The 12,765-nt window shown below is 46.0% G+C and overlaps 1 protein-coding gene across 1 annotated transcript in view; it reads left to right on the top strand.

The window, feature by feature from the left end:
• Positions 1-12,765, top strand: part of USP53 (ubiquitin specific peptidase 53) — a 260,171-nt gene that overhangs the window by 76,867 nt on the left and 170,539 nt on the right. The window contains exon 3 of the mRNA XM_085634305.1: positions 7,481-7,615. Coding sequence (XP_085490431.1) covers positions 7,481-7,615 — 135 coding nt within the window. The remainder of the gene's footprint in view (positions 1-7,480; positions 7,616-12,765) is intronic.

Below are 12,765 nucleotides of genomic sequence, written 5' to 3'. Positions count from 1 at the left end.
CCAGTGCTTTGCTATCTCCCGCTTGGCCAGAAGAAGCCCTAGAGAGGCCAGTTTACGGACATTCTTTGGGAAATTGACCGTATAACCCAACAGTGCGACCTCAGGAGTGGGAATGAGTGTAAGCCCTAGCATCTCTTCTAGGATCTTGTGAACCTGAGCCCAGAATGTCTGCAGTCTCGGACACGTCCAGGCCATGTGTGCAAAATCGGCATGTGGTGCAGCGCATTTCCAGCAGGCGTGCGGCCGCGCGGGATCAATGGCGTGGAGTCTAACCGGGGTCATATACCAACGGCGTAGGAATTTATAATGTAGGAGTTTGTGACGGCTATTCAATGACACTGTGTCGGTGACCTTGCAACATGCCGTCCATTGTTCGTCCGTGATAGGCCTACCAAGGTCTGTCCCCCACTCCTCCCGCGCACGATCATCCGCACAGGGGACCCGCGCCGCGCACGCCCTGTACAGCTTGGAAACAATATGTGCCCCCGTATCGGCGTCAATCAGGATGGTGAGAGGTTCAAGGGGGGTATGAGGGTTCAGCCAGTTACCCCCCTGGCCTTTAGCGCAGGGTAGCCGAGCGTTCGAGATTGCAGAGGGGAGCAATAATCAAGATACAAAAGGCAGCAATATAACAGAGTTGAGAGCAGGAGATGCAGTTAGACACAGCCACAAATTGATAACAAAGTACATATGAAAACTGGGAACAGAGCTTTCAAAGTCAGTCATTGTCGCTGATGCAGTCATCTTTGGACATTGCGCAGCGGCCCCTTGGGGGGGATTTCTGCAGTTGTTTGGCGAATGTTAGGGCAACTTTCGGGTCAGTGAAAAATGTAGGCTTATCGCCCGTGTCGATACGGAGCTTCGCCGGATACATTAGTGTATATGTGACGTGCAGCTGTTGAAGTATACGCTTGGTGGGGAGAAAGTCCCCGCGGGCCACTTGAACGGATAGAGTGAAGTCAGGGTAGAGTGACCAAACGTTTCCCTCGTGTCTGGCCTTTCGGAGGATGGAATCTCGGTAATTTAACAGGCGGGCTATTATGGGTCTTGAATGAGCCCCAGGTGGATGCTGCGGGCCAAGGGCTCTGTGCGCCCTTTCTATGATGAAGTGCTCGGACAAAGCAGGACCAAAGAGATCGCGTAGTAGGGATTCGAGGTAGTCCTCCATTTTTCCTTTTGCGGTAGATTCCGGAACGCCAATAATGTGTATGTCATGCATGCGGGAGCGCGATTCGAGATCTTCATTCTTGGCACGGATGATTTAGAGGACCTATCCATCATGAGGAGACACTGCCAGTTTTCCGCACCAGTGTCGTCTGCCTCCGAGGCCCTGGCTTCGAGTTGTGTGATACGGGCTTCCTGTTTGTCGACTTGCTGCTTGACTTGGTCAAGGCATGAAGACAGGTGGTCAATCTTGGAGTCGATTGACTTTAGGCTAGATTTGACTTCAAGCAGTATGGCACGAAGGCTATCATTTTACGTTTCAGGTATGTCCGTCTGTGTCGATTGTTCACCGGCGTCCGTGGGCATTTCGCCGCCTCTACTTGTCCCCCGGCCTGGAAAGGTGAGCTTAGGTTGCTTGGCTTCTGCTTTACCTATCGTGGGTGTGCTTCAGTTCAGGGGTCGTTCAGTTGTCAGTGTTCAACCCGCCCGTACCAATGACATAAGCAACAGGGGAAACACCAGACTGGAAGTTGCAGTGCAGGGGCCGCCTGGAGTTGCTGCCAGAGGTTCAAGGTTTGTTTGTTTGTACGGGCCCTATTGATTATGTAGGGGGCTGTGCAGATCTAGGGTGGGAGGTGTCTTGGGGGTGGGGGGGCCAACGGGCGGAAACACTGGCACGCCAGGCCCTCACAGGCCTACTGCCGCAGGAGGATCAGGTGGGTATCAGAGCCCATGTGTCGGCCGGAGCAGTTCGTTGATGGCCGTGTGGGGGGCAGGGGTAGCGCAGGGCAGTTAGTCCTGGAGCGATGGACTACCGGCCTCTTGTTGTAATTCAGGCTGGCAACCCAGCCGCGGCTCCCAGCGGTGCGGCGGCACCAGCCTATGTCGCAGAGTTCGAGCCAGAGTCTCTGCAGGCCGGGGCGCCGCGCCTGTCGTGGCCCACGTCCGGTGCAGGCGGGGACCCAAAGCCAGGGAGAGATGCAGATGAGCTGTGTTCCGCCCCCACCATGCGCCGCTGCCTTACTTGTGTGTGGTAGGGCGCTCCTGTCGCCGCGTTGCTGCCTCCGCTTATTGTGTGCTGCGCCTTGGTGTGGAGGCCGCCGTCTTCGGAGCATGCAGGGCCAATGGGCCAGGCACTCAGCTGGGCTGTGCTGCCGGGGAGCCGAGTCGCCGGCTCCACCTGGTGATAGTAGCGCCTGCACTATAGCTGTGCGCATTCTGTCTGGAACTTCTTGGCTTGGAGTGCCAGTCCGGGGAACCTCCACTGTCTCTCCATCCCACCCACCCTTGGTATGCGGAGCTTTAGGGGCACTGGGTAATGGTCTGATAAAGTTTGCAGGAGATGCTGTATAGAGTCAGTCCATGGACTAATGTTGGGGGTTAGGAGCCAATAGTCCAGGCGAGTTCAAGTATTATTCTGTGCAGAGTGGTATGTGTAGGCAGATTGAGAGGGGTGCCGTTGGCGCCAGACATCAATCAGGTTGTGTTTGGTGCGTAATTCTACCAATGCCAGCCGAGCTTGCGGTTTGGCATCACGGTTATCTGAAGTACTGTTGTGGTTAGGATCGGGTAGTAGATTAAAGTCTTCCCCCCCCCCCCCCCATGCAGTCGCAGTCGGCTTCAGCCAAGTCGATCTGGGCCTGCAAATTGTGATCAAATTCCTGGCTGTCCGTGTTGGGTGCATATGTTAATGAGGAGTGTGTTGTACCCCAGTACGTGGCCTGACACCTAGTAGCTGATTGGGCTGAACTTGGTATCTTCCAATTCAAGTTCCCTTCTAGAGATCACTAGAAAGGAGCAACTGTGTATCGCCCTCTGGGTCCAAAGAAAGTGTTTAACAATTGCTTGACTGAATACATTGCCACTCATATACTGGCTGCAAAAACTGTCCTTTTGCTAAGCGAGTTCAATAACCATGGTGAAGCCTCTTCTAACCCTGAGGTTGCTCGACTTATCACCGACCTGGGCTTGCTGTGACTTCATTTGGAAATAAAAGGCCCCACCCACTCCGCAGGCCATAGTTTTCATTTAATCTTTACTAATTATAATGCTTTGTTTTGTGAGCCCCCTTTACCTCTCAAGTGGATGGATTATTGTCTGATGTGGTGCCAGATCCTGAAAACTGATGGGACTGTTAAACTTAAATTTGATGACCAGGGAACTTCTAGACAATGGTGGTCGGTAACCCGTGGTTCTTTTTCTAAAGACTATGAGTATTCTATGCTCTCCCGGACCTAAATATTGGCACATCTTTAGCACAATTCAATAAGCCCCTTAAATGTGTCATTTGGAAGCATTGCACCTTTAAAAACTGGGTCTAAACCTCTGGCACGACCCCGAACACCCTGGTATTCTAAGGAGCTGAGACAGTAGAAGTCCTTCTGTAAAAAGTTGGAAAGAAGGTAGAGAAGGACAGAAAAACCATAAAGATAAAGATGCATATTAACTGACGCTGTCGTCATACCACCGAAATATAAAATTGGCAGGCAAATCCCATATTATTCAAATTGAGCAAGCGGACAAATACTCTAAGGAATTGTTTAAAGTCATCAATGACTTTGTTAGTTCTTCAGACTGTTCCCAGACTATCACAGACTTGCAAGACATATGCAGTTCCTTAGTGGATTTCTTTAATGGCAAAATTGACCGGTCTGTTGAGGCACACACCTATGATGCTCCTCCTTTAAACTGTAGTTGTAGCATGAAAAAGCTTGCACCGTTTTCCAGTGAGCAGATCCAAAAGACCTTGGAAAAATCCTAATCTAGCTCTCCTCTGGATCCATGTCCTCTTTAGATTTTAGCTCTACTCTCCTACCAGATTGCACCTGCTATCTGGGTATTGTTTAATCTATCCTGTGACACGAAGAAGATTCCCCTTGCTTGGAAATCAGCTTAAATTGTACCTATACAAAAGAAGGCCAATGTTAACCCTAATAATCTAGCAAATTATCGTCCTATCTTGTTGCTCTTGACCAAGTCACAGGAAGGTTTAATAAATACCCAACTGTCAACCTATCTTGAGGAAAATCAGATTTGGAATCTATCTTAATCTGGTTTCAGATCCTCCTATCGCACTGAGACTGCCTTGGTTGCAGTGACTGATTCCATAAGATTCTCCCTGGATAAAGGCATTCCATCAATGTTGGTGCTGCTAGAATAATATGCAGACTTTGATACCGTGTCCCACACTAGGCAGATTCAAAGGCTGCATGAGATTGGCATTTTTGGTACGGCTCTCCAGTGGTTTCAGGATTCTTTAGGAAATAGATCTGACTATCTCGCTGTGCACTTTCAAGTCTTGCACTATGTTGATTGATAAGGGGTGGTACATCAGGGCTCTTGCTTATGCCCCTCGCTGTTTAACATCTATGTGGCACCTCTAGCTACCAAATAAAAAAGACTGTTTATTTAGACCGTTGGTCTTTAAACAAGGGTGAACATACAAACATTACGGTCATCGGTTTAAAAATCAGCTCAAGTAAAAAACTTTATCAAACCAATAAAAGACTTCAAATATATTAAATATCCATCTAAAAGAAATGCAATCTATCTAACAATTGTTCAGATTCCCAATATCATTCATAAAAACTGGTGTATTATTCCATCAAATCCATACTGGTGCTAAAACGTCTACTCTACACATTTTTAAGAAATTGTTTTAATGCAAACATAAACTTCCCTATTGCACATGCTACATCTAATGCGTGCATATCTGATAAAAGATCTACTGCCTGTTCCCGATTCCTAACCTCGTATTTTAGAAAAATTGAACATAGCCACAATTTTCGTGCATCAAGAACATTTAGACAGTCCAATAAAATGTGCGAAATATTGCATTTTGTCCCTATATTGCAGGTGCACATCCCTTCTGGGTCAATCATAGCCCTCTTAACCCTATCATTCTCGTACCATGGATTGATCCCAATCCTCATATTTAATAATTAACCAGCGATTGGGAAGAAAATCCATGTACAGGAATTGTTTGCCGTTTTGCCAAGGTTTCAACATAAAGCATACAGATCGTTTTCCTTCCAAGTATTGCCTATCCGTGTCCCATGATATTTCTTTCCCTGCTGTCCTAAGTTCCGTCTTACTTATAGTCTGATGAAAGCTCTGCTGGCTTACATCAGCCCTCAAAACCCTACACGCCATAGTCCCTGTTTCTCTAACCCCCTTTGCCCACTTCATTTCTCTGTAGGATCTCACATTTACACCAAAAGGATACTTTTTGCCCCTCGTCACAACTCAAGCGTTGCCAGAATTAGTGCCATGATTGCCATTTTCTCCCATGAGACCATACCAGTTTCTAATCTTATAGCCTGTATCATGGAGGATCTAGGTAGGGAATTTTTAAAAAACAATTTTTTTTTTACACATTTTCCTTCTTTAACATCCCACTTCCTCTTACCGCTTAAGTATAGCAGTTCAGCGCATAAGAACCATCGCTAGAATCGTGGGATTTGAAATTATATCATAGGCTGATGATACTCAGCTAATCATTTCTTTTGGGGAGGACCTGGACACGGTCAAAGACCAGTTTTCAAACTGCATGAAAGCAATTGCACACTGGATGGCAGCAAACTGTCTGCAATTAAATCCTAAGAAAACAGAGATCATGCTGTTTGGGAAGGCACAGCAACTTTGGACCTCATAATGGTGGCCTACAGAATTAGACCTAGCTCCTATACCCAACAGGTTGTTAAGAATCTCGACTTTAAAATAGACCAGTCTTTGTCTATGAAAGACCAGGCTGTAGCCACTAAGCGATAAGTCTTTCAACATGATGCGTCTGCTGAAGAAAGCTTTTTCCTATCTTCCACTCTCTCAGGAAAACCCTTGTTCAGTCTCTGATTATTAGCAAATTAGACTATAGCAATGCTCTACTTGCATCAGCAAGTGAGACCTTGATGTCTAAATTGCAACTGGTCCAAAATACTGCCATGTGACTTGTGTGTAATCTCCCTTCCGGTTCCGTGTCCAAACCTTTGCTGAAAGCCTTGCATGACTACCTATTAAGAAAAAACACAATCTTTAAAATCTGTTGGCTCTCTCATAAGTCATTAGTGGGCAACAGTCCTAGTTATCTACACTAGAAATGTAACTACTATTGTCCAGTCAGGTAATTGTACAAGGATAAAGCTGATCATTCCTCGTGTTTGTTTGACAAGATTTGGTTGCAGTTTTTTTTCTTACTTGCCCTGTGTCATTGAAATGTCTTGCCCTATCATATTCGCACCTGTCCTGATTATGTTACATTCAGGACACTACTTAAAACTGTTTTATTTTAAAATCTCTGCACTTTTGTTTTGCGTGTGCTTATTGTTAGTGCTGGGATATCTCTTCAGAGGTGATTTGTGCTCCATAGTTAGTTATATTAACATAACATAGTATCTTTCTTCAAGCCCTACATTTTTGTTGGATACGAGTTTAGTTTCCAAAAGCAAAACGCTGCAAGAAACATTTTCCCAGATTCAGAAAGCAAACTCTTGATATTTGTGGAGACAAAAATAACAATTGTACTATGCTGCATATAGGTTATGCTTTCATTGTACCGCTAACATTTTTATAGTATTTTTATTATAATGCGAGTATTGTCGTAGACAAATAAATGTTTAAAACTGGTTCAAACTGTAGGCGCCACTGTATCTTTTCCCTACTATCTCATTGACTTTTTAATCCTATATGCCTACTACTGTTCTTGGCTTGTGGCCTGTTTGCTCAGTTTTCGTTTCTTGGTGTTGTTACCTCTCTCCCTGTTTCATCTCCTTGCCTCTTGAAGAGACGCTGTGGGATACTACCTGTTTAAAAAAAAAAAAAAAAGTATGCTTCCGATAAGTGCTACATTGTATTTACTGATTTGATCATTTGCTGAAAATGAGAGTCCAAAAATGATATTACTTATTAGGAGGAATCTATGTTGAAATGTATTCTGGAATGGTTCATCTTGCCTATATTGTTGATTGGGTTAGTTTTGTGAGGGGTGGGGGTGTTATGTGGTGCGGAGAGAGTTCCCTTAGTGTTCTTTTCTGTTGCATATCCTGTACCTAGAGTCGTCTGGGAGAGAGGGGTGGCAACATGTAGCTGCCCACACAGGAGTGATGTGCGTAGTCTTATGGGTATTCTGTTAAACCTGTTAGATATGAATGCTGATCGCCCTGGTGCACTGAGATCATATGTTGGGCAAATTAATAAGCTCATTTTTGTGATGGGGAAGGATGGAGTTTATTAGTGTATAAAATGCACGTTTTTCAATTACTGTTGATTAATTTTTTGTAAAAGTTTTTACATTAACTTAGGATATATTTCTTTCTTTTAGTCTATTTTTGCAGAGTTTCAACATAGCCAGGAGAAAGCCCTCCCATCAGATATCATGAGAAACGCCCTGGCCGAGAGCTTTAAGGATGAACACAGGTTTCAGCTTGGATTAATGGATGATGCCGCAGAATGCTTCGTGAGTATTGTTTATAGTGCTTCTGAAATTTTCTTCTAACATGTACGGTGGTGCAGCTAGGAACAGTGTAATGGTCTCCATGAGGGTCCAAATGAACCAGCTTTAATGTAGTGATTCTTCCTGTTGAATACATTGAAATCTGTTTAGTTGAACAAATGGTTCTCTTCACTCCGATTTTATGCTGTTCATGTTTTTGTGGAACTTCATTTTATGGTGGATACTTCTAACCACAGATTCCTCACCCTAGAATACTCTACAGGCACCAGACTGGATTTGGAAAATGTTCTCCATAGCAGTGCTCCTGAATGGCTGGGGGGCTGAGACAAGTTTCTTTCTTTCCGCATTCTCCAATGTAGATCCAGAGCACCGCTGTCAATCTTGCTGGTTTTTCTAACTACTTCTAAAACAATTTCACCAGTGTGCTAGGGAACTATGTCCCCACCCGGAACTGCGTGTTTTAAGCCAAGCTGTGCGGTAGGAAGCAGATGATAAGTTACAGACCCATAGGAGGTGTGCCTTTGGTGTCTGGGCTCGCTCTATGAGCCTAAATTGATGTGTCATCATGCACCCAAATGTGATCTGAAATTGAGAGGCAAAGTTGAATGCCATTGAAAAGAAAAAGAAGTTACTGCCTGCGCCCTCACGTGGCAGGGTATGCCCAGACGTGGGCCCCTTGCTCACTTTGCCACTGGATATTCAAGCTAGCCTGGCTGATGAGGGCTGTTAGCCCAAAACCGGTCCCAGGATGCTTGTTTCCGGTCCAGGGAAGACATGGCTTGGCAGTTCGGGCTGGACTGTTCCCATGAGGCACAGGGTCAAGACAGATTTGCATATAGCGGTGTCTTAACTGTGGTGGCGAAGTGAGCTAAAGAACGATGATGGATTCATCCAGATCTGTGACTGGGGATGAGTGTTTGAAAAGTTTCAGCGCTCCGTCCTTCATCTCCTTGTGACTGCCTACACATAAGTCTAGCTCTTGATCGAAGTTGCGGGGACTGACTCAGTCCCAGATGGGAGGCTGTTCCTGCAATCATTCAACTTCGCTCTCGAAGTCATCCTGTAAGTTTTAGTCCATGTGCACGCATAATAAAGTGAAGCAGGACACTACCCCCACCCTGCCAAAGACAAGGCGTTGGGGCATCAAAGTGTTAGTCGCACCCCTTCAAGTTCTCTTGCCACAAAACAGATTCCTCAGCTGGTCAGATATGCCCCAAATTTTCTGGACTGTCCTCTAACCCGCAGCAGATTGAGGCTTTTAAGGAAGCCTTGCTGCAAATTTTTATTACATTTTTTACTTCCTCTGGCATGCCTTCAGGCCCCATGGAAATTGAGGGGTCTGTAGTCAGGATAAGGTCGCCGGGCCCATCCCCGGTACTGTATGTCCCATTTGGACCTGTTACCGGGCTCATACCAATACTGGTACATATTCTTTTCCAGCCCCTGATCCATGCTGGTCCCTTCTACAACAGTGCTGGTACCAACACTACCAGGATCAGAAGAGGATCTGGTGCTAATGCCAATGTTGGAGGCAAAACCGACATCGGCTCAAGCCCAACAGATGTCATGCTCTGAGATCACAAAAGTGCAACCAGTTGTCATGCAACTTGACTCTGGCACATCACATGTACCAGCAGATGCTCCATTATCTATTTGGTTCTGTCTGTGATCCCATGAAAGGGCACACCACAATGGTGAGGATGGTGATGGCATGATAATGATGGAGATGGCTTGTCCCCTCATTATGCTGATGATGTCTGATATATTGATTTACAGAATGCCAGGATTATGACACCTCGCCGGAGACATAGCTTGACTCGTTGAAGGTCTGGAGACCAGTTGAGACACTGCAATTGCAGCTACCTTCAGTTGAGACCAAATCAAATAATCTGGTATAGATTTTACACCCTTGGCCAATTTACTTCTGAGCCCTTGCTTCCTTTTAACAATGCCCTCCCTGATACTTTAATGGCCAATTGGTGGAAGCCTTGCCCCTGTCTGCCTGTGACTAGGTAGATGGCCAGAAGTCACTGACCAGCTCCTGGTGACCTGGATTTTCTCACCAAGCAACCCAACCGAGACAGTATTATGGCTTTTGTGCATGTTATCTTCTGCCAGTCTAGCATCAAGATCTGCATATGCTGTTTTCTTGCCGGTTTGTTATACACTCATTCCCTGTGGGCTTAGCAAGCTAGATCTTGCGGCAATCCCAGAAGACCTTCGGTCCTGTTAAGCCCAGATGATGTATGATGGAGAAGATGCAGCCAAAAATGTTATCTGCACAGTTCTAGATACTATGGATTGCCGGGGGAGAGTAGTCGGTGCTATTGTTGTACTTCGTAGACAAACATGGATGCATTTCCACAGGCTTCTCCAGGAATGTACAGGCCTCCATCTTGGTTATGCCCTTTGATGGGTCCCCCCTTTTTGGTGAGGAGTCAGAACCTGCTTTGGACCCCTTTAAGAGCAGTAGAGCTGTGGTAAACTCTTAGGGATTGTTAAACCTTGTAAACCTTTTCTGCATTCATTTTAGAAAGTTTAAAAAGGTCTAAGTTATAGACCGAGACAGCCATCCAGACCTATGTAGTAGGCACCACAAACCTTTCAAGGCCACATATGTGGGTCTGGCAGGCACAGACTTTATTGGGGGTTCAAAGTAGGCATGGGGCATTTTCTGTATGCCGTCCTCCACTTCGGCCTCACCAGCACCCCTTGTCTGTTCACAAAAGTGAGTGTGGTGGTCGCTACCCATCTTCTGAGGTCGGGGATACCCGTATTGCTGTACCTTGATGACTGTCTGTTGAAGGTGTGCATCTACAGTCAGTGTTGCACCTTCTCTGGACGATGGCTAACCTTCTTACATTGTTGGGGTCCACTATCAATGAGTGAAAGTCCCACCTGGCGTCCTTTCATGGGGCACTCCTGGACAATGGAGTCCAAAGCTTTCCTTCTGTTACGAGTCCAGGACTTTCAGACTATGATCCTGATGTTTCATGCTCGGTCCTGGATCACAGTGAGAGCAGTTCTGAGACTCCTTAGCCTCCTGCATTCTGCTCATAAGCTATGCCAGATTGCACATACATGCTTTGGAATGGAATTTGAGGTTCCAGTGGTTGCAGCACCAAGGCTGATGTCATTCCAGGTCTTGGAGGAGATGGCTTGAGATGTGAAGTAGTGGCTGCTCTTGTATAATTGGTCCAGCTACTGGCCCGTCTTCCTTCCCTGCTGGGATGTGAAGGTCATCTGGGAGAGATGAAGATCAGGAGACTTTGGCTTCCACTTAAGTGCTGGTTCCATATCATTCTGCTGGAGTTGCGGGCCATTTATCTGACTCTGAAAGCCTCCCTGCTGTCCATCAAGGGGAAGCTGGTGTAGGTTCTCATGGACCACTCTACCACCATGAGGTCGTGAGTCTTGTACCAAGAGGCACTTCTGGAGGTGGTTGGAAGCCCAGGGTATTTTCTTGATCGGAAACCACCTAGCAGGGTCCCTGAATGCCAATGCGGACAAACTGAGCAGGCATCATCTGGCAGCTCATGGGTGTTATCTACATTTTCAGGTGTTGGAGGGTGTCTTCCAACAGTGCAGGGAGCACTGGTTTGAACTATCCACCGTTGAATATGCAGTGTTGAATTTTGCTTTTTGGCATTTATGCAATAACACTCCTCATTAGGAGATGTATTCTGGATGTCATGGAACATAGGATTCCTGTATGCCTCTTTACTTACCCTGAATCTCCTGCCCAGGGTTCTGAAAAGGATCAGGAGTGACTGGACCAGAAGAGTGTGGTACCTGAACCTTCTGAGCATGAGTATCTGTCCTCCTACCAGGCTACAACCTTGCAACTACCTCCTTTCTCATCATCAAAAGGTCCTCCACCGAATCTGTGCAATCTACACCTACATATGTGGAGAATGAGCTGTGGTAATTGATTGCTTTTGATATGCCTCCTGAAGTAATGGATGTCATCCTTGCTGACAAGCAACCTTTCATGAAATCCATTATGTAGAGTGCTGTGACAAATGTGCTGCCTGGTGTGGCATTCGCAAGATTGACCCTTTACAGGCAAAGCAGTAAGTTGTCCTTTTGTTTGCTTTATCTTTGACCCAGCGAGGCCTTGCAGTGGGAACTAGCAAAGGTTATTTTTGTTGGCTAATTCGGCCTTTCTATGTTTGCTGGGCCAACCCTCCTTTTTTAAATCACCTGTTCTTATGAGATTTATTACATTTTTGACACACATTTTCCCTCCCAAACCATTTGTGGTGCCACAGTAGGATCTTAACTTGTTTTGATCTTGATGCTTCTCATGTTTATCCCCTTCAAACAGGTGCATAGCTGCTCGCTGCATCCCCTGACTTTAAAGACTGTCCTCCTCATTGCAATTACGTCTGCTAGTTGTGTGGGTGAACTTCTAGCAACCGCCCTACACCTTCTTCCCAGAAATTTGGTGCTGAGGAGTCTGGCGACCTTGTTACCAAAACTTAGGACTCCCTTCCTCTGTGGGAATTCTACTACTCAACCAGCTTTCTTTCCTTCTCCTCACCCTTGAAAGAGGAAAGGCTCCATTGTTGAACCCTTAAGAGGTTTAAGCTTTTAAATCAATCATACCAAGCACCAGTGAGTGGACCACCACCGTTTTGTGGGGTTCTCTGAACCAAAAGAAGGGTAGCTGGGTAGAAAATAACTTTCATTGTCAATAGTCCTCTGCATTAAAGTCTGCTATGCACTGGCTAGGAAGCAGCCTCCGGAAGGTCTGCGAGACCATTTCATCAGGCCTAAGGTTGCTACCACTGCGTTGGCTTGCTGGGAGCCTGTCCTTGATATCTGCTAGGCAGCAATGTCCGAGTCCATTCAGGAATCATTACTACCTTCATAGTCTGATCCAATGGGAAGGATATTTCGTCCACCCCGTCCTGCAAGACTTTTTGGTCTGAGTCCACTTCACAGATCCTCCACCTGGAATGGTACTGCTTTGGTATCTATTCTAAAGTAAGGAATCTGCAGTTCTAAGTATCAGAGGAACAAGTTACTTACCTTGTGTAATCTCTTTCTGGTGGGTACTCTTTCTAATTTCATATTCCTCACTGTCCTCCCTTCCACCTACCTGTTCTTTGGAGTGGCCTTTTTTAACATCTATAATGTCCCAAGTCAGT

The sequence above is a fragment of the Triturus cristatus genome, chromosome 2_1 (genome assembly GCF_964204655.1).
Source record: "Triturus cristatus chromosome 2_1, aTriCri1.1, whole genome shotgun sequence".
In the NCBI taxonomy this organism is placed as follows: domain Eukaryota; kingdom Metazoa; phylum Chordata; class Amphibia; order Caudata; family Salamandridae; genus Triturus; species Triturus cristatus.
Note: the sequence above shows the minus strand (reverse complement) of the source record. Positions and strands in the feature narration are given on the sequence as shown.